Source organism: Oncorhynchus masou, chromosome 16 (genome assembly GCF_036934945.1).
Source record: "Oncorhynchus masou masou isolate Uvic2021 chromosome 16, UVic_Omas_1.1, whole genome shotgun sequence".
NCBI lineage: Eukaryota > Metazoa > Chordata > Actinopteri > Salmoniformes > Salmonidae > Oncorhynchus > Oncorhynchus masou.
Window position 1 is genome coordinate 48,125,375 of NC_088227.1, and position 22,909 is coordinate 48,148,283.

The 22,909-nt window shown below is 48.4% G+C and overlaps 1 protein-coding gene across 1 annotated transcript in view; it reads left to right on the plus strand.

Annotated features, from left to right (window-relative positions):
• The first annotated feature begins 246 nt into the window (after positions 1–246).
• Positions 247–22,909, plus strand: part of gareml (GRB2 associated, regulator of MAPK1-like) — a 63,773-nt gene continuing 41,110 nt past the window's right edge. Inside the window, exons 1-2 of the mRNA XM_064990460.1 lie at positions 247–486; positions 5,920–6,060. Coding sequence (XP_064846532.1) covers positions 372–486; positions 5,920–6,060 — 256 coding nt within the window. The 5' untranslated portion in view covers positions 247–371. The remainder of the gene's footprint in view (positions 487–5,919; positions 6,061–22,909) is intronic.

A 22,909-nucleotide genomic window follows, 5' to 3' on the forward strand; every position in this document is an offset into this window, starting at 1 on the left:
TGAGGTGTGTAATAGAAACCAAGATTGATATTTAGATTCCATTAGAGTCATTCACCGCCGCACAGGTTTCAGCCCGCTTCCTCGCGAGGCAGTTGGTTTGAGCCTGTCAATTCTCCCGGCGGAGCTCATTCAGTAAACAACCGGCCTGGAGAATCCGCTGGAGTCAATGATTGGCTGTTCGAGGGGAGGGAGTGACGCTTAGAGAGAGAACAGGAACAGAGCTCGCTAGTTCCCCCGCCCACACCTCCCGTGCACTTTCTCTCAAATCAACTTTCTCTCGCTCTCCAAAAAATGGTGAGACTGAGCGAAGAGCTGCACCATCCCGGACCTCTCCCGGTGTGGGGTGTGATGACGTAGTGCCAGTATGAGATATGATGGAGAAGCTTTGGACCAGCCTGTCGGAGGTGTCTTGGAGCTCCGTGTCGGTTCCGTTAGATGCTGTGGTCAGTAAGGTCCGCTTGCCCTGTCTGGTCCGCCTGGCGCCTGGTAAGACCTTCGAGGACACACCTCACTGACTCCTCTATCCATCCTTCTCTTAGCCTACTACACCATCTTCTCTATCTTAACACAATATTCCTTCCTAAACACTAAACTGGCTCTATAACAGTATAATCCGTGTGGAGAATAATAATGATTGATTGAATTAGGAGAGTTTGGAACGGGAACTGGACACTAAAGAAGCAGCACTGGACACAAATAGTTTATAAACGTGTAAACGTCTGGGCAGGTCTACTGGTATGTAGACTACTCGGTCTGTAATAAAGAAGACTTGTTGCAGCAGCTTCAATTTAACCCCTCACGGTAGCAAGTCTGTTATTTAACAGTATGGCCAAACCACCACAAAGTGTCTGTTGTGTCGCTAAAGTCCTGCTCTGCTTTTCATATGTAAATTCTGTAATCTGCCGGTGAGTGTTCTGAATACTAACGAGCAGCGCAAGGAAACCGAACGCCAGGTTTGAGGCATTTTACACTGGACAAAAAGCGCCCCCCCATGATGACACCTCCCAAGGTTTACATAGATCTGACTACACCCCCTAGGTTTACATAGATCTGACTACACCCCCTAGGTTTACATTGATCTGACAACACCTCCCTAGGTTTACATAGATCTGTCTGCACCCCTCAAGGTTTACATAGATCTGTCTGCACCCCCTAGGTTTACATTGATCTGACAACACCTCCCTAGGTTTACATAGATCTGTCTGCACCCCTCAAGGTTTACATAGATCTGTCTGCACCCCTCAAGGTTTACATAGATCTGACTACACCCCCTAGGTTTACATAGATCTGACAACACCCCCCTAGGTACCATAGATCTGACAACACCCCCCTAGGTACCATAGATCTGACAACACCCCCCTAGGTTTACATAGATCTGACAACACCCCCCTAGGTTTACATAGATCTGACAACACCCCCCTAGGTTTACATAGATCTGACTACACCCCCCTAGGTTTACATAGATCTGACAACACCCCCCTAGGTTTACATAGATCTGACAACACCCCCCTAGGTTTACATAGATCTGACTACACCCCCTAGGTACCATAGATCTGACCACACCCCCCTAGGTACCATAGATCTGACTACACCCCCCTAGGTTTACATAGATCTGACAACACCCCCCTAGGTTTACATAGATCTGACCACACCTTCCTTGGTACCATAGATCTGACTACACCCCCCTAGGTTTACATGGTGAGCTCTGGACAACACTGCTGCCACAGGCTACATGTTCTTTAAGATTGGGTTTGAGTGGAAGAACAGTCACAGCTCACAAGTGGAATTTTCTCAAGTCCAGTAGTCAGCATTAACAGCTACCACCAGCTCAACAGTGGTGAGAGGAAGTAACTCAAGTCATCATCATTAAGTCATACTTCTCCTGGCAAAACCACAGCTTCGCCTCTCCCCTGTACCGTCCCCTGGGAAGCCACACCTCTACCCTGTACCTTCCCCTGGGCAGCCACACCTCTACCCTGTACCTTCCCCTGGGCAGCCACACCTCTCCTCTGTACCTTCCCCTGGGCAGCCACACCTCTACCCTGTACCTTCCCCTGGGCAGCCACACCTCTACCCTGTACCTTCCCCTGGGCAGCCACACCTCTACCCTGTACCTTCCCCTGGGCAGCCACGCCTCTCACCTGTACCTTCCCCTGGGCAGCCACACCTCTACCCTGTACCTTCCCTTGGCAGCCACACCTCTACCCTGTACTTTCCCCTGGGCAGCCACGCCTCTCACCTGTACCTTCCCCTGGGCAGCCACACCTCTCCCTGTACCTTCCCTTGGCAGCCACACCTCTACCCTGTACCTTCCCCTGGGCAGCCACACCTCTTCCCTGTACCTTCCCCTGGGCAGCCACACCTCTCCCTGTACCTTCCCTTGGCAGCCACACCTCTACCCTGTACTTTCCCCTGGGCAGCCACACCTCTACCCTGTACCTTCCCCTGGGCAGCCACACCTCTACCCTGTACCTTCCCCTGGGCAGCCACACCTCTACCCTGTACCTTCCCCTGGGAAGCCACACCTCTCACCTGTACCTTCCCCTGGGCAGCCACACCTCTACCCTGTACCTTCCCTTGGGCAGCCACACCTCTACCCTGTACTTTCCCCTGGGCAGCCACACCTCTACCCTGTACCTTCCCTTGGGCAGCCACACCTCTCCCTGTACCTTCCCCTGGGCAGCCACACCTCTCCCCTGTACCTTCCCCTGGGCAGCCACACCTCTCCCCTGTACCTTCCCCTGGGCAGCCACACCTCTACCCTGTACCTTCCCCTGGGCAGCCACACCTCTCCCTGTACCTTCCCCTGGGCAGCCACACCTCTCCCCTGTACCTTCCCCTGGGCAGCCACACCTCTACCCTGTACCTTCCCCTGGGCAGCCACACCTCTCCCTGTACCTTCCCCTGGGCAGCCACACCTCTCCCCTGTACCTTCCCCTGGGCAGCCACACCTCTACCCTGTACCTTCCCCTGGGCAGCCACACCTCTACCCTGTACTTTCCCCTGGGCAGCCACACCTCTACCCTGTACCTTCCCTTGGGCAGCCACACCTCTACCCTGTACTTTCCCTTGGCAGCCACACCTCTACCCTGTACCTTCCCCTGGGCAGCCACACCTCTCCCCTGTACCTTCCCCTGGGCAGCCACACCTCTACCCTGTACCTTCCCCTGGGCAGCCACACCTCTACCCTGTACCTTCCCCTGGGAAGCCACACCTCTCACCTGTACCTTCCCCTGGGCAGCCACACCTCTACCCTGTACCTTCCCTTGGGCAGCCACACCTCTACCCTGTACTTTCCCCTGGGCAGCCACACCTCTACCCTGTACTTTCCCCTGGGCAGCCACACCTCTCCCTGTACCTTCCCCTGGGCAGCCACACCTCTACCCTGTACCTTCCCTTGGGCAGCCACACCTCTACCCTGTACCTTCCCTTGGGCAGCCACACCTCTCCCCTGTACCTTCCCCTGGGCAGCCACACCTCTACCCTGTACCTTCCCTTGGGCAGCCACACCTCTACCCTGTACTTTCCCCTGGGCAGCCACACCTCTACCCTGTACTTTCCCCTGGGCAGCCACACCTCTCCCTGTACCTTCCCCTGGGCAGCCACACCTCTACCCTGTACCTTCCCTTGGGCAGCCACACCTCTACCCTGTACCTTCCCCTGGGCAGCCACACCTCTCCCCTGTACCTTCCCTTGGGCAGCCACACCTCTACCCTGTACCTTCCCCTGGGAAGCCACATCTCTACCCTGGGCAGCCACACCTATCCCAGGTCACCTGCACCTTAGCTCTCAATGAATCAATCAGTTAACAAGCTCTCAATGAATCAATCCGTTAACAAGCTCTCAATGAATCAATCCGTTAACAAGCTCTCAATGAATCAATCCGTTAACAAGCTCTCAATGAATCAATCCGTTAACAAGCTCTCAATGAATCAATCCGTTAACAAGCTCTCAATGAATCAATCCGTTAACAAGCTCTCAATGAATCAATCCGTTAACAAACTCTCAATGAATCAATCCGTTAACAAGCTCTCAATGAATCAATCAGTTAACAAGCTCTCAATGAATCAATCCGTTAACAAGCTCTCAATGAATCAATCCGTTAACAAGCTCTCAATGAATCAGTCCGTTAACAAGCTCTCAATGAATCAATCCGTTAACAAGCTCTCAATGAATCAATCCGTTAACAAGCTCTCAATGAATCAATCCGTTAACAAGCTCTCAATGAATCAATCCGTTAACAAGCTCTCAATGAATCAATCCGTTAACAAACTTTCAGAATCAGTCCGTTAACAAGCTCTCAATGAATCAATCAGTTAACACGCTCTCAATGAATCAATCAGTTAACACGCTCTCAATGAATCAATCAGTTAACAAGCTCTCAATGAATCAATCAGTTAACAAGCTCTCAATGAATCAATCAGTTAACACGCTCTCAATGAATCAATCAGTTAACAAGCTCTCAATGAATCAATCAGTTAACACGCTCTCAATGAATCAATCAGTTAACACGCTCTCAATGAATCAATCAGTTAACAAGCTCTCAATGAATCAATCAGTTAACAAGCTCTCAATGAATCAATCAGTTAACACGCTCTCAATGAATCAATCAGTTAACACGCTCTCAATGAATCAATCAGTTAACAAGCTCTCAATGAATCAATCCGTTAACAAGCTCTCAATGAATCAATCAGTTAACACGCTCTCAATGAATCAATCCGTTAACAGTATCACAATTAAGAGCACAGTAATTAGGGAATTAGTCACACCTGTGATGGTTGTAAGGTGTGTGTTTGTGCGTCGGGGTCTCTAGGGGTTTGTATAGATGGTTTTAACGTGTGTGTCTGGGTCTCTAGGGGAGTGTGTAGATGTTTGTAACGTGTGTGTTTGTGCGTCTGGTCTCTAGGGGAGTGTGTAGATGTTTGTAACGTGTGTGTTTGTGCGTCTGGGTCTCTAGGGGAGTGTGTAGATGTTTGTAACGTGTGTGTTTGTGCGTCTGGTCTCTAGGGGAGTGTGTAGATGTTTGTAACGTGTGTGTTTGTGTGTCTGGGTCTCTAGGGGAGTGTGTAGATGTTTGTAACGTGTGTGTTTGTGTGTCTGGGTCTCTAGGGGAGTGTGTAGATGTTTGTAACGTGTGTGTTTGTGTGTCTGGGTCTCTAGGGGAGTGTGTAGATGTTTGTAACGTGTGTGTTTGTGCGTCTGGTCTCTAGGGGAGTGTGTAGATGTTTGTAACGTGTGTGTTTGTGTGTCTGGGTCTCTAGGGGAGTGTGTAGATGTTTGTAACGTGTGTGTTTGTGCGTCTGGTCTCTAATGGAGTGTGTAGATGTTTGTAACGTGTGTGTTTGTGCGTCTGGTCTCTAGGGGAGTGTGTAGATGTTTGTAACGTGTGTGTTTGTGTGTCGGGGTCTCTAGGGGAGTGTGTAGATGTTTGTAACGTGTGTGTTTGTGTGTCTGGGTCTCTAGGGGAGTGTGTAGATGTTTGTAACGTGTGTGTTTGTGTGTCTGGTCTCTAGGGGAGTGTGTAGATGTTTGTAACGTGTGTGTTTGTGTGTCTGGGTCTCTAGGGGAGTGTGTAGATGGTTGTAACGTGTGTGTTTGTGTGTCTTGGTCTCTAGGGGAGTGTGTAGATGTTTGTAACGTGTGTGTTTGTGTGTCTGGGTCTCTAGGGGAGTGTTTAGATGGTTGTAACATGTGTGTTTGTGCGTCTGGTCTCTAGGGGAGTGTGTAGATGTTTGTAACGTGTGTGTTTGTGTGTCTGGGTCTCTAGGGGAGTGTGTAGATGGTTGTAACGTGTGTGTTTGTGTGTCTGGGTCTCTAGGGGAGTGTGTAGATGGTTGTAACGTGTGTGTTTGTGTGTCTGGTCTCTAGGGGAGTGTGTAGATGTTTGTAACGTGTGTGTTTGTGTGTCTGGGTCTCTAGGGGAGTGTGTAGATGGTCTGTGTGAGGATGATATGGTGGTGCTCCACTCGTGTCGTCAGTGGACCACCGTCACCGCTCTCTCTCTGGAAGAAGGACACTACGTCATCGGACCCAAGATAGACATTCCTCTACAGTACCAGGGTGAGAACACACACACACACACACACACACACACACACACACACACACACACACACACACACACACACACACACACACACACACACACACACACACACACACACACACACACACACACACACACCTCTACAATACCAGGTGTTGTCTGTCATCTGCGGATCAGTGTTCTGCCTGTAGCTCTTCTCTGATTGGTCCGTGAGTTTCCTGTGTTAGCTCATCTAGTCCTGTGGAGTATGTGTGTGTGTGGGGGAGGGGGGGGGTGTTATGGAATTTTTGTATTTATTTTCTTTAACCTTTATTAAATCAAATGTTATTTGTCACATGCGCCGAATACAACAAGTGTAGACCTTACAGTAAAATGCTGACTTACAAGCCCTTAACCAGCATTACGAAAATACTTACAAAAAAAAGTTTTAAAAAAAGCAAGACATAAGAATAACAAATAATTTAAGAGCAGCAGTAAATAACAATAACAAGGCTACATTCAGGGGGTACCGGTACAGAGTCAATGTGGAGGCTATATACAGGGGGTACCAGTACAGAGTCAATGTGGAGGCTATATACAGGGGGCACCGGTACAGAGTCAATGTGGAGGCTATATACAGGGGGCACCGGTACAGAGTCAATGTGGAGGCTATATACAAGGGGTACCGGTACAGAGTCAATGTGGAGGCTATATACAAGGGGTACCGGTACAGAGTCAATGTGGAGGCTATATACAGGGGGTACCGGTACCGAGTCAATGTGGAGGCTATATACAAGGGGTACCGGTACAGAGTCAATGTGGAGGCTATATACAGGGGGTACCGGTACAGAGTCAATGTGGAGGCTATATACAAGGGGTACCGGTACAGAGTCAATGTGGAGGCTATATACAAGGGGTACCGGTACAGAGTCAATGTGGAGGCTATATACAGGGGGTACCGGTACCGAGTCAATGTGGAGGCTATATACAAGGGGTACCGGTACAGAGTCAATGTGGAGGCTATATACAGGGGTACCGGTACAGAGTCAATGTGGAGGCTATATACAAGGGGTACCGGTACAGAGTCAATGTGGAGGCTATATACAGGGGGTACCGGTACAGAGTCAATGTGGAGGCTATATACAAGGGGTACCGGTACAGAGTCAATGTGGAGGCTATATACAGGGGGTACCGGTACAGAGTCAATGTGGAGGCTATATACAGGGGGTACCGGTACAGAGTCAATGTGGAGGCTATATACAGGGGGTACCGGTACAGAGTCAATATGGAGGCTATATACAAGGGGTACCGGTACAGAGTCAATGTGGAGGCTATATACAGGGGGTACCGGTACAGAGTCAATGTGGAGACTATATACAGGGTGTTACGGTACAGAGTCAATGTGGAGGCTATATACAAGGGGTACCGGTACAGAGTCAATGTGGAGGCTATATACAGGGGGTACCAGTACAGAGTCAATGTGGAGGCTATATACAAGGGGTACCGGTACAGAGTCAATGTGGAGGCTATATACAGGGGTACCAGTACAGAGTCAATGTGGAGGCTATATACAGGGGGTACCGGTACAGAGTCAATGTGGAGGCTATATACAAGGGGTACCGGTACAGAGTCAATGTGGAGGCTATATACAAGGGGTACCAGTACAGAGTCAATATGGAGGCTATATACAAGGGGTACCGGTACAGAGTCAATGTGGAGGCTATATACAGGGGGTACCAGTACAGAGTCAATGTGGAGGCTATATACAGGGGGTACCGGTACAGAGTCAATGTGGAGGCTATATACAAGGGGTACCGGTACAGAGTCAATGTGGAGGCTATATACAGGGTGTTACGGTACAGAGTCAATGTGGAGGCTATATACAGGGGGTACCGGTTAGTTGAGGTAATATGTACATGTAGGTAGAGTTATTGAAGTGACTATGCATAGATAATAACAGAGTAGCAGTATTTAACGAGGCAAGTCAGTTAAGAACAAATTCTTATTTACAATGACGACCTAACAAAAGGCAAAAGGCCTCCTTTGGGGACGGTGGGCTGGGGATACAAATAAATGTAATTAAAATATAGAACAAAACACACATCATGACAAGAGAGACAACACAACACTACATAAAGAGAGACCTAAGACAACAACATGGCAGCAGCACAACATAACTACAACATGTCAGCAACACAACATAATAACAACATGGTAGCAGCACAACATAACTACAACATGTCAGCAACACAACATAACAACAACATGGCAGCAGCACAACATAACTACAACATGTCAGCAACACAACATAACAACAACATGGTAGCAGCACAACATAACTACAACATGTCAGCAACACAACATAACAACAACATGGTAGCAGCACAACATAACTACAACATGGCAGCAGCACAACATAACTACAACATGTCAGCAACACAACATAACTACAACATGGCAGCAGCACAACATAACTACAACATGTCAGCAACACAACATAACAACAACATGGCAGCAGCACAACATAACTACAACATGTCAGCAACACAACATAACAACAACATGGTAGCAACAAAACATGGTATAAACATTATTGGTCACAAACAACAGCACAAAGGGTAAGAAGGTAGAGACAACAATACATCACACAGAGCAGCCACAACTGTCAGTAAGAGTGTCCATGATTGAGTCTTTGAATGAAGAGATGGAGATAAAACTGTCCAGTTTGAGTGTTTTGTTGCAGCTCGTTCCAGTCGCTAGCTGAAGCAAACTGAAAAGAGGAGCGACCCAGTGTAACGGATGTGAAACGGCTAGCTTAGTTAGCGGTGCGCACTAAATAGCGTTTCAATCGGTGACGTCACTTGCTCTGAGACCTTCAAGTAGTAGTTCCCCTTGCTCTGCAAGGGCCGCGGCTTTTGTGGAGCGATGGGTAACGATGCTTCGTGGGTGACTGTTGTTGATGTGTGCAGAGGGTCCCTGGTTCGCGCCCGGGCATGGGGGAGGGGGCGGTCTGAAGTTATACTGTTACAGTGGTGCCGTGACCGTTCTTCTGGATCGGATCATCCTTCGCTGGATTTCCATCTCAGAACTTCGCCGTGGTTGCTGTTGAAGAATCAGATAAGACGTTGCTGGTGCAGTTTATGGCGATATCGCATTTCACCACAAGAGGGCGCCACTAGAACGTTTTATTATCGAAATTGATGATTTCTTTGACTGAGGCTCTTCACAGATAAACAATAACTTTTGTGTTACTTGTTTATTTGCAATTCTAATTCTAATGTATATCTGATATAAGTAGGGTGAGTTTTACCAGTGAACAAGCACCAAACCAGCGTGCGTGAGGGCAGAGTTGGATGGTTAAACGTGCATGGATGTGGTTTCCTCCATGTTTAGAGACCACGTCTCCTCCAGGTTTAGAGACCACGTCTCCTCCATGTTTAGAGACCACGTCTCCTCCATGTTTAGAGACCACATCCATGTTTAGAGACCACATCCATGTTTAGAGACCACGTCTCCTCCATGTTTAGAGACCACGTCTCCTCCAGGTTTAGAGACCACGTCTCCTCCATATTTAGAGACCACGTCTCCTCCATATTTAGAGACCACATCCATGTTTAGAGACCACGTCTCCTCCATGTTTAGAGACCACATCTCCTCCATGTTTAGAGACCACATCCATGTTTAGAGACCACGTCTCCTCCATGTTTAGAGACCACGTTTCCTCCATATTTAGAGACCACATCCATGTTTAGAGACCACGTCTCCTCCATGTTTAGAGACCACGTCTCCTCCAGGTTTAGAGACCACGTCTCCTCCATGTTTAGAGACCACGTCTCCTCCATGTTTAGAGACCACTTCCATGTTTAGAGACCACATCCATGTTTAGAGACCACATCCATGTTTAGAGACCACGTCTCCTCCATGTTTATAGACCACGCCTCCTCCATGTTTAGAGACCACATCTCCTCCATGTTTAGAGACCACGTCTCCTCCATGTTTAGAGACCACGTCTCCTCCATGTTTAGAGTCCACGTCTCCTCCATATTTAGATACCACATCCATGTTTAGAGACCACGTCTCCTCCATGTTTAGAGACCACATCCATGTTTAGAGACCACATCCATGTTTAGAGACCACGTCTCCTCCATGTTTATAGACCACGCCTCTTCCATGTTTAGAGACCACATCTCCTCCATGTTTAGAGACCAAGTCTCCTCCATGTTTAGAGACCACTTCTCCACCATGTTTAGAGACCACGTCTCCTCCATGTTTAGAGACCACATCCATGTTTAGAGACCACATCCATGTTTAGAGACCACGTCTCCTCCATGTTTAGATACCACGTCTCCTCCATGTTTAGAGACCACGTCTCCTCCATGTTTAGAGACCACGTCTCCTCCATGTTTAGAGACCACATCCATGTTTAGAGACCACGTCTCCCCCATGTTTAGAGACCACGTCTCCTCCATGTTTAGAGACCACGTCTCCTCCATGTTTAGAGACCACATCTCCTCCATGTTTAGAGACCACATCCATGTTTAGAGACCACGTCTCCTCCATGTTTAGAGACCACGTCTCCTCCATGTTTAGAGACCACATCCATGTTTAGAGACCACATCCATGTTTAGAGACCACGTCTCCTCCATGTTTAGAGACCACGTCTCCTCCATGTTTAGAGACCACGTCCATGTTTAGAGACCACATCCATGTTTAGAGACCACGTCTCCCCCATGTTTAGAGACTACATCTCCTCCATGTTTAGAGACCACGTCTCCTCCATGTTTAGAGACCACATCTCCTCCATGTTTAGAGACCACGTCTCCTCCATGTTTAGAGACCACGCCTCCTCCATGTTTAGAGACCACATCCATGTTTAGAGACCACATCCATGTTTAGAGACCACGTCTCCTCCATGTTTAGAGACCACGTCTCCCCCATGTTTAGAGACCACGTCTCCTCCATGTTTAGAGACCACGTCTCCTCCATGTTTAGAGACCACATCCTTGTTTAGAGACCACATCCATGTTTAGAGACCACGTCTCCTCCATGGTTAGAGACCACGTCTCCTCCATGTTTAGAGACCACGTCTCCTCCATGTTTAGAGACCACGTCTCCTCCATGTTTAGAGACCACATCCATGTTTAGAGACCACGTCTCCCCCATGTTTAGAGACCACGTCTCCTCCATGTTTAGAGACCACGTCTCCTCCATGTTTAGAGACCACATCTCCTCCATGTTTAGAGACCACATCCATGTTTAGAGACCACGTCTCCTCCATGTTTAGAGACCACGTCTCCTCCATATTTAGAGACCACATCCATGTTTAGAGACCACGTCTCCTCCATGTTTAGAGACCACGTCTCCTCCATGTTTAGAGACCACGTCTCCTCCAGGTTTAGAGACCACGTCTCCTCCATATTTAGAGACCACGTCTCCCCCATGTTTAGAGACCACGTCTCCCCCATGTTTAGAGACCACGTCTCCTCCATGTTTAGAGACCACATCCATGTTTAGAGACCACGTCTCCCCCAATGTTTAGAGACTACGTCTCCTCCATGTTTAGAGACCACGTCTCCTCCATGTTTAGAGACCACATCTCCTCCATGTTTAGAGACCACATCCATGTTTAGAGACCACGTCTCCTCCATGTTTAGAGACCACGTCTCCCCCATGTTTAGAGACCACGTCTCCTCCATGTTTAGAGACCACGTCTCCTCCATGTTTAGAGACCACGTCTCCTCCATGTTTAGAGACCACATCCATGTTTAGAGACCACGTCTCCTCCATGTTTAGAGACAACGTCTCCTCCATGTTTAGAGACCACGTCTCCTCCATGTTTAGAGACCACATCTCCTCCATGTTTAGAGACCACATCCATGTTTAGAGACCACGTCTCCTCCATGTTTAGAGACCACGTCTCCTCCATGTTTAGAGACCACATCCATGTTTTGAGACCACGTCTCCTCCATGTTTAGAGACCACGTCTCCTCCATATTTAGAGACCACGTCTCCTCCATGTTTAGAGACCACGTCTCCTCCATGTTTAGAGACCACGTCTCCTCCATGTTTAGAGACCACATCTCCTCCATGTCTAGAGACCACATCTCCTCCATGTCTAGAGACCACATCCATGTTTTGAGACCACGTCTCCTTCATGTTTAGAGACCACGTCTCCTCCATATTTAGAGACCACGTCTCCTCCAGGTTTAGAGACCACGTCTCCTCCATGTTTAGAGACCACGTCTCCTCCATGTTTAGAGACCACGTCTCCCCCATGTTTAGAGACCACGTCTCCTCCATGTTTAGAGACCACGTCTCCTCCATATTTAGATACCACATCCATGTTTAGAGACCACATCTCCTCCATGTTTAGAGACCACGTCTCCTCCATGTTTATAGACCACGTCTCATCCATGTTTAGAGACCACGTCTCCTCCATGTTTAGATACCAAGTCTCCTCCATATTAAGAGACCACGTCTCCTCCATGTTTAGAGACCACGTCTCCTCCATGTTTAGAGACCACGTCTCCTCCATGTTTAGAGACCACGTCTCCTCCATGTTTAGAGACCACGTCTCCTCCATATTTAGAGACCACATCCATTTTTAGAGACCACGTCTCCCCCATGTTTAGAGACCACGTCTCCTCCATGTTTAGAGACCACGTCTCCTCCATGTTTAGAGACCACATCTCCTCCATGTTTAGAGACCACATCCATGTTTAGAGACCACGTCTCCTCCATGTTTAGAGACCACGTCTCCTCCATGTTTAGAGACCACATCCATGTTTAGAGACCACATCCATGTTTAGAGACCACGTCTCCTCCATGTTTAGAGACCACGTCTCCTCCATGTTTAGAGACCACGTCCATGTTTAGAGACCACATCCATGTTTAGAGACCACGTCTCCCCCATGTTTAGAGACTACGTCTCCTCCATGTTTAGAGACCACGTCTCCTCCATGTTTAGAGACCACATCTCCTCCATGTTTAGAGACCACGTCTCCTCCATGTTTAGAGACCACGTCTCCTCCATGTTTAGAGACCACATCCATGTTTAGAGACCACATCCATGTTTAGAGACCACGTCTCCTCCATGTTTAGAGACCACGTCTCCCCCATGTTTAGAGACCATGTCTCCTCCATGTTTAGAGACCACGTCTCCTCCAAGTTTAGAGACCACATCCATGTTTAGAGACCACGTCTCCCCCATGTTTAGAGACCACGTCTCCTCCATGTTTAGAGACCACGTCTCCTCCATGTTTAGAGACCACATCTCCTCCATGTTTAGAGACCACATCCATGTTTAGAGACCACGTCTCCTCCATGTTTAGAGACCACGTCTCCTCCATATTTAGAGACCACATCCATGTTTAGAGACCACGTCTCCTCCATGTTTAGAGACCACGTCTCCTCCAGGTTTAGAGACCACGTCTCCTCCATATTTAGAGACCACGTCTCCCCCATGTTTAGAGACCACGTCTCCCCCATGTTTAGAGACCACGTCTCCTCCATGTTTAGAGACCACATCCATGTTTAGAGACCACGTCTCCCCCAATGTTTAGAGACTACGTCTCCTCCATGTTTAGAGACCACGTCTCCTCCATGTTTAGAGACCACATCTCCTCCATGTTTAGAGACCACATCCATGTTTAGAGACTACGTCTCCTCCATGTTTAGAGACCACGTCTCCTCCATGTTTAGAGACCACGTCTCCTCCATGTTTAGAGACCACATCCATGTTTAGAGACCACGTCTCCTCCATGTTTAGAGACCACGTCTCCTCCATGTTTAGAGACCACGTCTCCTCCATGTTTAGAGACCACATCTCCTCCATGTTTAGAGACCACATCCATGTTTAGAGACCACGTCTCCTCCATGTTTAGAGACCACATCCATGTTTAGAGACCACGTCTCCCCCATGTTTAGAGACCACGTCTCCTCCATGTTTAGAGACCACGTCTCCTCCATGTTTAGAGACCACATCTCCTCCATGTTTAGAGACCACATCCATGTTTTGAGACCACGTCTCCTCCATGTTTAGAGACCACGTCTCCTCCATATTTAGAGACCACGTCTCCTCCAGGTTTAGAGACCACGTCTCCTCCATGTTTAGAGACCACACCTCCTCCATGTTTAGAGACCACGTCTCCCCCATGTTTAGAGACCACGTCTCCTCCATGTTTAGAGACCACATCTCCTCCATGTTTAGAGACCACGTCTCCTCCATGTTTAGAGACCACATCCATGTTTAGAGACCACGTCTCCTCCAGGTTTAGAGACCACATCTCCTCCATGTTTAGAGACCACGTCTCCTCCATATTTAGATACCACATCCATGTTTAGAGACCACATCTCCTCCATGTTTAGAGACCACGTCTCCTCCATGTTTAGAGACCACGTCTCCTCCATGTTTATAGACCACGTCTCATCCATGTTTAGAGACCACGTCTCCTCCATGTTTAGAGACCACGTCTCCTCCATGTTTAGAGACCACGTCTCCTCCATGTTTAGAGACCAAGTCTCCTCCATGTTTAGAGACCACATCTCCTCCATGTTTAGAGACCACGTCTCCTGCATGTTTGGAGACCACGTCTCCTCCATGTTTGGAGACCACGCCTCCTCCATGTTTAGAGACCACGTCTCCTCCAGGTTTAGAGACCACGTCTCCTCCATGTTTAGAGACCACGTCCATATTTAGAGACCACGTCTCCCCCATGTTTAGAGACTACGTCTCCTCCATGTTTAGAGACCACGTCTCCTCCATGTTTAGAGACCACGTCGCCTCCATGTTTAGAGACCACATCCATGTTTAGAGACCACGTCTCCTCCATGTTTAGAGACCACGTCTCCTCCATATTTAGAGACCACATCCATGTTTAGAGACCACGTCTCCTCCAGGTTTAGAGACCACGTCTCCTCCATGTTTAGAGACCACGTCCATATTTAGAGACCACGTCTCCCCCATGTTTAGAGACTACGTCTCCTCCATGTTTAGAGACCACATCCATGTTTAGAGACCACATCCATGTTTAGAGACCACGTCTCCTCCATGTTTAGAGACCACGTCTCCTCCATGTTTAGAGACCACGTCCATGTTTAGAGACCACATCCATGTTTAGAGACCACGTCTCCCCCATGTTTAGAGACTACATCTCCTCCATGTTTAGAGACCACGTCTCCTCCATGTTTAGAGACCACATCTCCTCCATGTTTAGAGACCACGTCTCCTCCATGTTTAGAGACCACGCCTCCTCCATGTTTAGAGACCACATCCATGTTTAGAGACCACATCCATGTTTAGAGACCACGTCTCCTCCATGTTTAGAGACCACGTCTCCCCCATGTTTAGAGACCACGTCTCCTCCATGTTTAGAGACCACGTCTCCTCCATGTTTAGAGACCACATCCTTGTTTAGAGACCACATCCATGTTTAGAGACCACGTCTCCTCCATGGTTAGAGACCACGTCTCCTCCATGTTTAGAGACCACGTCTCCTCCATGTTTAGAGACCACGTCTCCTCCATGTTTAGAGACCACATCCATGTTTAGAGACCACGTCTCCCCCATGTTTAGAGACCACGTCTCCTCCATGTTTAGAGACCACGTCTCCTCCATGTTTAGAGACCACATCTCCTCCATGTTTAGAGACCACATCCATGTTTAGAGACCACGTCTCCTCCATGTTTAGAGACCACGTCTCCTCCATATTTAGAGACCACATCCATGTTTAGAGACCACGTCTCCTCCATGTTTAGAGACCACGTCTCCTCCAGGTTTAGAGACCACGTCTCCTCCATATTTAGAGACCACGTCTCCCCCATGTTTAGAGACCACGTCTCCCCCATGTTTAGAGACCACGTCTCCTCCATGTTTAGAGACCACATCCATGTTTAGAGACCACGTCTCCCCCAATGTTTAGAGACTACGTCTCCTCCATGTTTAGAGACCACGTCTCCTCCATGTTTAGAGACCACATCTCCTCCATGTTTAGAGACCACATCCATGTTTAGAGACTACGTCTCCTCCATGTTTAGAGACCACGTCTCCTCCATGTTTAGAGACCACGTCTCCTCCATGTTTAGAGACCACATCCATGTTTAGAGACCACGTCTCCTCCATGTTTAGAGACCACGTCTCCTCCATGTTTAGAGACCACGTCTCCTCCATGTTTAGAGACCACATCTCCTCCATGTTTAGAGACCACATCCATGTTTAGAGACCACGTCTCCTCCATGTTTAGAGACCACATCCATGTTTAGAGACCACGTCTCCCCCATGTTTAGAGACCACGTCTCCTCCATGTTTAGAGACCACGTCTCCTCCATGTTTAGAGACCACATCTCCTCCATGTTTAGAGACCACATCCATGTTTTGAGACCACGTCTCCTCCATGTTTAGAGACCACGTCTCCTCCATATTTAGAGACCACGTCTCCTCCAGGTTTAGAGACCACGTCTCCTCCATGTTTAGAGACCACACCTCCTCCATGTTTAGAGACCACGTCTCCCCCATGTTTAGAGACCACGTCTCCTCCATGTTTAGAGACCACATCTCCTCCATGTTTAGAGACCACGTCTCCTCCATGTTTAGAGACCACATCCATGTTTAGAGACCACGTCTCCTCCAGGTTTAGAGACCACATCTCCTCCATGTTTAGAGACCACGTCTCCTCCATATTTAGATACCACATCCATGTTTAGAGACCACATCTCCTCCATGTTTAGAGACCACGTCTCCTCCATGTTTAGAGACCACGTCTCCTCCATGTTTATAGACCACGTCTCATCCATGTTTAGAGACCACGTCTCCTCCATGTTTAGAGACCACGTCTCCTCCATGTTTAGAGACCACGTCTCCTCCATGTTTAGAGACCAAGTCTCCTCCATGTTTAGAGACCACATCTCCTCCATGTTTAGAGACCACGTCTCCTGCATGTTTGGAGACCACGTCTCCTCCATGTTTGGAGACCACGCCTCCTCCATGTTTAGAGACCACGTCTCCTCCAGGTTTAGAGACCACGTCTCCTCCATGTTTAGAGACCACGTCCATATTTAGAGACCACGTCTCCCCCATGTTTAGAGACTACGTCTCCTCCATGTTTAGAGACCACGTCTCCTCCATGTTTAGAGACCACGTCGCCTCCATGTTTAGAGACCACATCCATGTTTAGAGACCACGTCTCCTCCATGTTTAGAGACCACGTCTCCTCCATATTTAGAGACCACATCCATGTTTAGAGACCACGTCTCCTCCAGGTTTAGAGACCACGTCTCCTCCATGTTTAGAGACCACGTCCATATTTAGAGACCACGTCTCCCCCATGTTTAGAGACTACGTCTCCTCCATGTTTAGAGACCACATCCATGTTTAGAGACCACATCCATGTTTAGAGACCACGTCTCCTCCATGTTTAGAGACCACGTCTCCTCCATGTTTAGAGACCACGTCCATGTTTAGAGACCACATCCATGTTTAGAGACCACGTCTCCCCCATGTTTAGAGACTACATCTCCTCCATGTTTAGAGACCACGTCTCCTCCATGTTTAGAGACCACATCTCCTCCATGTTTAGAGACCACGTCTCCTCCATGTTTAGAGACCACGCCTCCTCCATGTTTAGAGACCACATCCATGTTTAGAGACCACATCCATGTTTAGAGACCACGTCTCCTCCATGTTTAGAGACCACGTCTCCCCCATGTTTAGAGACCACGTCTCCTCCATGTTTAGAGACCACGTCTCCTCCATGTTTAGAGACCACATCCTTGTTTAGAGACCACATCCATGTTTAGAGACCACGTCTCCTCCATGGTTAGAGACCACGTCTCCTCCATGTTTAGAGACCACGTCTCCTCCATGTTTAGAGACCACGTCTCCTCCATGTTTAGAGACCACATCCATGTTTAGAGACCACGTCTCCCCCATGTTTAGAGACCACGTCTCCTCCATGTTTAGAGACCACGTCTCCTCCATGTTTAGAGACCACATCTCCTCCATGTTTAGAGACCACATCCATGTTTAGAGACCACGTCTCCTCCATGTTTAGAGACCACGTCTCCTCCATATTTAGAGACCACATCCATGTTTAGAGACCACGTCTCCTCCATGTTTAGAGACCACGTCTCCTCCATGTTTAGAGACCACGTCTCCTCCAGGTTTAGAGACCACGTCTCCTCCATATTTAGAGACCACGTCTCCCCCATGTTTAGAGACCACGTCTCCCCCATGTTTAGAGACCACGTCTCCTCCATGTTTAGAGACCACATCCATGTTTAGAGACCACGTCTCCCCCAATGTTTAGAGACTACGTCTCCTCCATGTTTAGAGACCACGTCTCCTCCATGTTTAGAGACCACATCTCCTCCATGTTTAGAGACCACATCCATGTTTAGAGACCACGTCTCCTCCATGTTTAGAGACCACGTCTCCCCCATGTTTAGAGACCACGTCTCCTCCATGTTTAGAGACCACGTCTCCTCCATGTTTAGAGACCACGTCTCCTCCATGTTTAGAGACCACATCCATGTTTAGAGACCACGTCTCCTCCATGTTTAGAGACAACGTCTCCTCCATGTTTAGAGACCACGTCTCCTCCATGTTTAGAGACCACATCTCCTCCATGTTTAGAGACCACATCCATGTTTAGAGACCACGTCTCCTCCATGTTTAGAGACCATGTCTCCCCCATGTTTAGAGACCACGTCTCCTCCATGTTTAGAGACCACGTCTCCTCCATGTTTAGAGACCACATCCATGTTTAGAGACCACGTCTCCCCCATGTTTAGAGACCACGTCTCCTCCATGTTTAGAGACCACGTCTCCTCCATGTTTAGAGACCACATCTCCTCCATGTTTAGAGACCACATCCATGTTTTGAGACCACGTCTCCTCCATGTTTAGAGACCACGTCTCCTCCATATTTAGAGACCACGTCTCCTCCATGTTTAGAGACCACGTCTCCTCCATGTTTAGAGACCACATCTCCTCCATGTCTAGAGACCACATCTCCTCCATGTCTAGAGACCACATCCATGTTTTGAGACCACGTCTCCTTCATGTTTAGAGACCACGTCTCCTCCATATTTAGAGACCACGTCTCCTCCAGGTTTAGAGACCACGTCTCCTCCATGTTTAGAGACCACGTCTCCTCCATGTTTAGAGACCACGTCTCCCCCATGTTTAGAGACCACGTCTCCTCCATGTTTAGAGACCACGTCTCCTCCATGTTTAGAGACCACGTCTCCTCCATGTTTAGAGACCACATCCATGTTTAGAGACCACGTCTCCTCCAGGTTTAGAGACCACATCTCCTCCATGTTTAGAGACCACGTCTCCTCCATATTTAGATACCACATCCATGTTTAGAGACCACATCTCCTCCATGTTTAGAGACCACGTCTCCTCCATGTTTATAGACCACGTCTCATCCATGTTTAGAGACCACGTCTCCTCCATGTTTAGATACCAAGTCTCCTCCATATTAAGAGACCACGTCTCCTCCATGTTTAGAGACCACGTCTCCTCCATGTTTAGAGACCACGTCTCCTCCATGTTTAGAGACCACGTCTCCTCCATGTTTAGAGACCACGTCTCCTCCATATTTAGAGACCACATCCATTTTTAGAGACCACGTCTCCCCCATGTTTAGAGACCACGTCTCCTCCATGTTTAGAGACCACGTCTCCTCCATGTTTAGAGACCACATCTCCTCCATGTTTAGAGACCACATCCATGTTTAGAGACCACGTCTCCTCCATGTTTAGAGACCACGTCTCCTCCATGTTTAGAGACCACATCCATGTTTAGAGACCACATCCATGTTTAGAGACCACGTCTCCTCCATGTTTAGAGACCACGTCTCCTCCATGTTTAGAGACCACGTCCATGTTTAGAGACCACATCCATGTTTAGAGACCACGTCTCCCCCATGTTTAGAGACTACGTCTCCTCCATGTTTAGAGACCACGTCTCCTCCATGTTTAGAGACCACATCTCCTCCATGTTTAGAGACCACGTCTCCTCCATGTTTAGAGACCACGTCTCCTCCATGTTTAGAGACCACATCCATGTTTAGAGACCACATCCATGTTTAGAGACCACGTCTCCTCCATGTTTAGAGACCACGTCTCCCCCATGTTTAGAGACCATGTCTCCTCCATGTTTAGAGACCACGTCTCCTCCAAGTTTAGAGACCACATCCATGTTTAGAGACCACGTCTCCCCCATGTTTAGAGACCACGTCTCCTCCATGTTTAGAGACCACGTCTCCTCCATGTTTAGAGACCACATCTCCTCCATGTTTAGAGACCACATCCATGTTTAGAGACCACGTCTCCTCCATGTTTAGAGACCACGTCTCCTCCATATTTAGAGACCACATCCATGTTTAGAGACCACGTCTCCTCCATGTTTAGAGACCACGTCTCCTCCAGGTTTAGAGACCACGTCTCCTCCATATTTAGAGACCACGTCTCCCCCATGTTTAGAGACCACGTCTCCCCCATGTTTAGAGACCACGTCTCCTCCATGTTTAGAGACCACATCCATGTTTAGAGACCACGTCTCCCCCAATGTTTAGAGACTACGTCTCCTCCATGTTTAGAGACCACGTCTCCTCCATGTTTAGAGACCACATCTCCTCCATGTTTAGAGACCACATCCATGTTTAGAGACTACGTCTCCTCCATGTTTAGAGACCACGTCTCCTCCATGTTTAGAGACCACGTCTCCTCCATGTTTAGAGACCACATCCATGTTTAGAGACCACGTCTCCTCCATGTTTAGAGACCACGTCTCCTCCATGTTTAGAGACCACGTCTCCTCCATGTTTAGAGACCACATCTCCTCCATGTTTAGAGACCACATCCATGTTTAGAGACCACGTCTCCTCCATGTTTAGAGACCACATCCATGTTTAGAGACCACGTCTCCCCCATGTTTAGAGACCACGTCTCCTCCATGTTTAGAGACCACGTCTCCTCCATGTTTAGAGACCACATCTCCTCCATGTTTAGAGACCACATCCATGTTTTGAGACCACGTCTCCTCCATGTTTAGAGACCACGTCTCCTCCATATTTAGAGACCACGTCTCCTCCAGGTTTAGAGACCACGTCTCCTCCATGTTTAGAGACCACACCTCCTCCATGTTTAGAGACCACGTCTCCCCCATGTTTAGAGACCACGTCTCCTCCATGTTTAGAGACCACATCTCCTCCATGTTTAGAGACCACGTCTCCTCCATGTTTAGAGACCACATCCATGTTTAGAGACCACGTCTCCTCCAGGTTTAGAGACCACATCTCCTCCATGTTTAGAGACCACGTCTCCTCCATATTTAGATACCACATCCATGTTTAGAGACCACATCTCCTCCATGTTTAGAGACCACGTCTCCTCCATGTTTAGAGACCACGTCTCCTCCATGTTTATAGACCACGTCTCATCCATGTTTAGAGACCACGTCTCCTCCATGTTTAGAGACCACGTCTCCTCCATGTTTAGAGACCACGTCTCCTCCATGTTTAGAGACCACGTCTCCTCCATGTTTAGAGACCACATCTCCTCCATGTTTAGAGACCACGTCTCCTGCATGTTTGGAGACCACGTCTCCTCCATGTTTGGAGACCACGCCTCCTCCATGTTTAGAGACCACGTCTCCTCCAGGTTTAGAGACCACGTCTCCTCCATGTTTAGAGACCACGTCCATATTTAGAGACCACGTCTCCCCCATGTTTAGAGACTACGTCTCCTCCATGTTTAGAGACCACGTCTCCTCCATGTTTAGAGACCACGTCGCCTCCATGTTTAGAGACCACGTCTCCTCCATGTTTAGAGACCACGTCTCCTCCATGTTTAGAGACCACATCCATGTTTAGAGACCACATCCATGTTTAGAGACCACGTCTCCTCCATGTTTAGAGACCACGTCTCCCCCATGTTTAGAGACCATGTCTCCTCCATGTTTAGAGACCACGTCTCCTCCATGTTTAGAGACCACATCCTTGTTTAGAGACCACATCCATGTTTAGAGACCACGTCTCCTCCATGGTTAGAGACCACGTCTCCTCCATGTTTAGAGACCACGTCTCCTCCATGTTTAGAGACCACGTCTCCTCCATGTTTAGAGACCACATCCATGTTTAGAGACCACGTCTCCCCCATGTTTAGAGACCACGTCTCCTCCATGTTTAGAGACCACGTCTACTCCATGTTTAGAGACCACATCTCCTCCATGTTTAGAGACCACATCCATGTTTAGAGACCACGTCTCCTCCATGTTTAGAGACCACGTCTCCTCCATATTTAGAGACCACATCCATGTTTAGAGACCACGTCTCCTCCATGTTTAGAGACCACGTCTCCTCCAGGTTTAGAGACCACGTCTCCTCCATATTTAGAGACCACGTCTCCCCCATGTTTAGAGACCACGTCTCCCCCATGTTTAGAGACCACGTCTCCTCCATGTTTAGAGACCACATCCATGTTTAGAGACCACGTCTCCCCCAATGTTTAGAGACTACGTCTCCTCCATGTTTAGAGACCACGTCTCCTCCATGTTTAGAGACCACATCTCCTCCATGTTTAGAGACCACATCCATGTTTAGAGACCACGTCTCCTCCATGTTTAGAGACCACGTCTCCCCCATGTTTAGAGACCATGTCTCCTCCATGTTTAGAGACCACATCCATGTTTAGAGACCACGTCTCCCCCATGTTTAGAGACCACGTCTCCTCCATGTTTAGAGACCACGTCTCCTCCATGTTTAGAGACCACATCCATGTTTAGAGACCACGTCTCCTCCATGTTTAGAGACCACGTCTCCTCCATGTTTAGAGACCACGTCTCCTCCATGTTTAGAGACAACGTCTCCTCCATGTTTA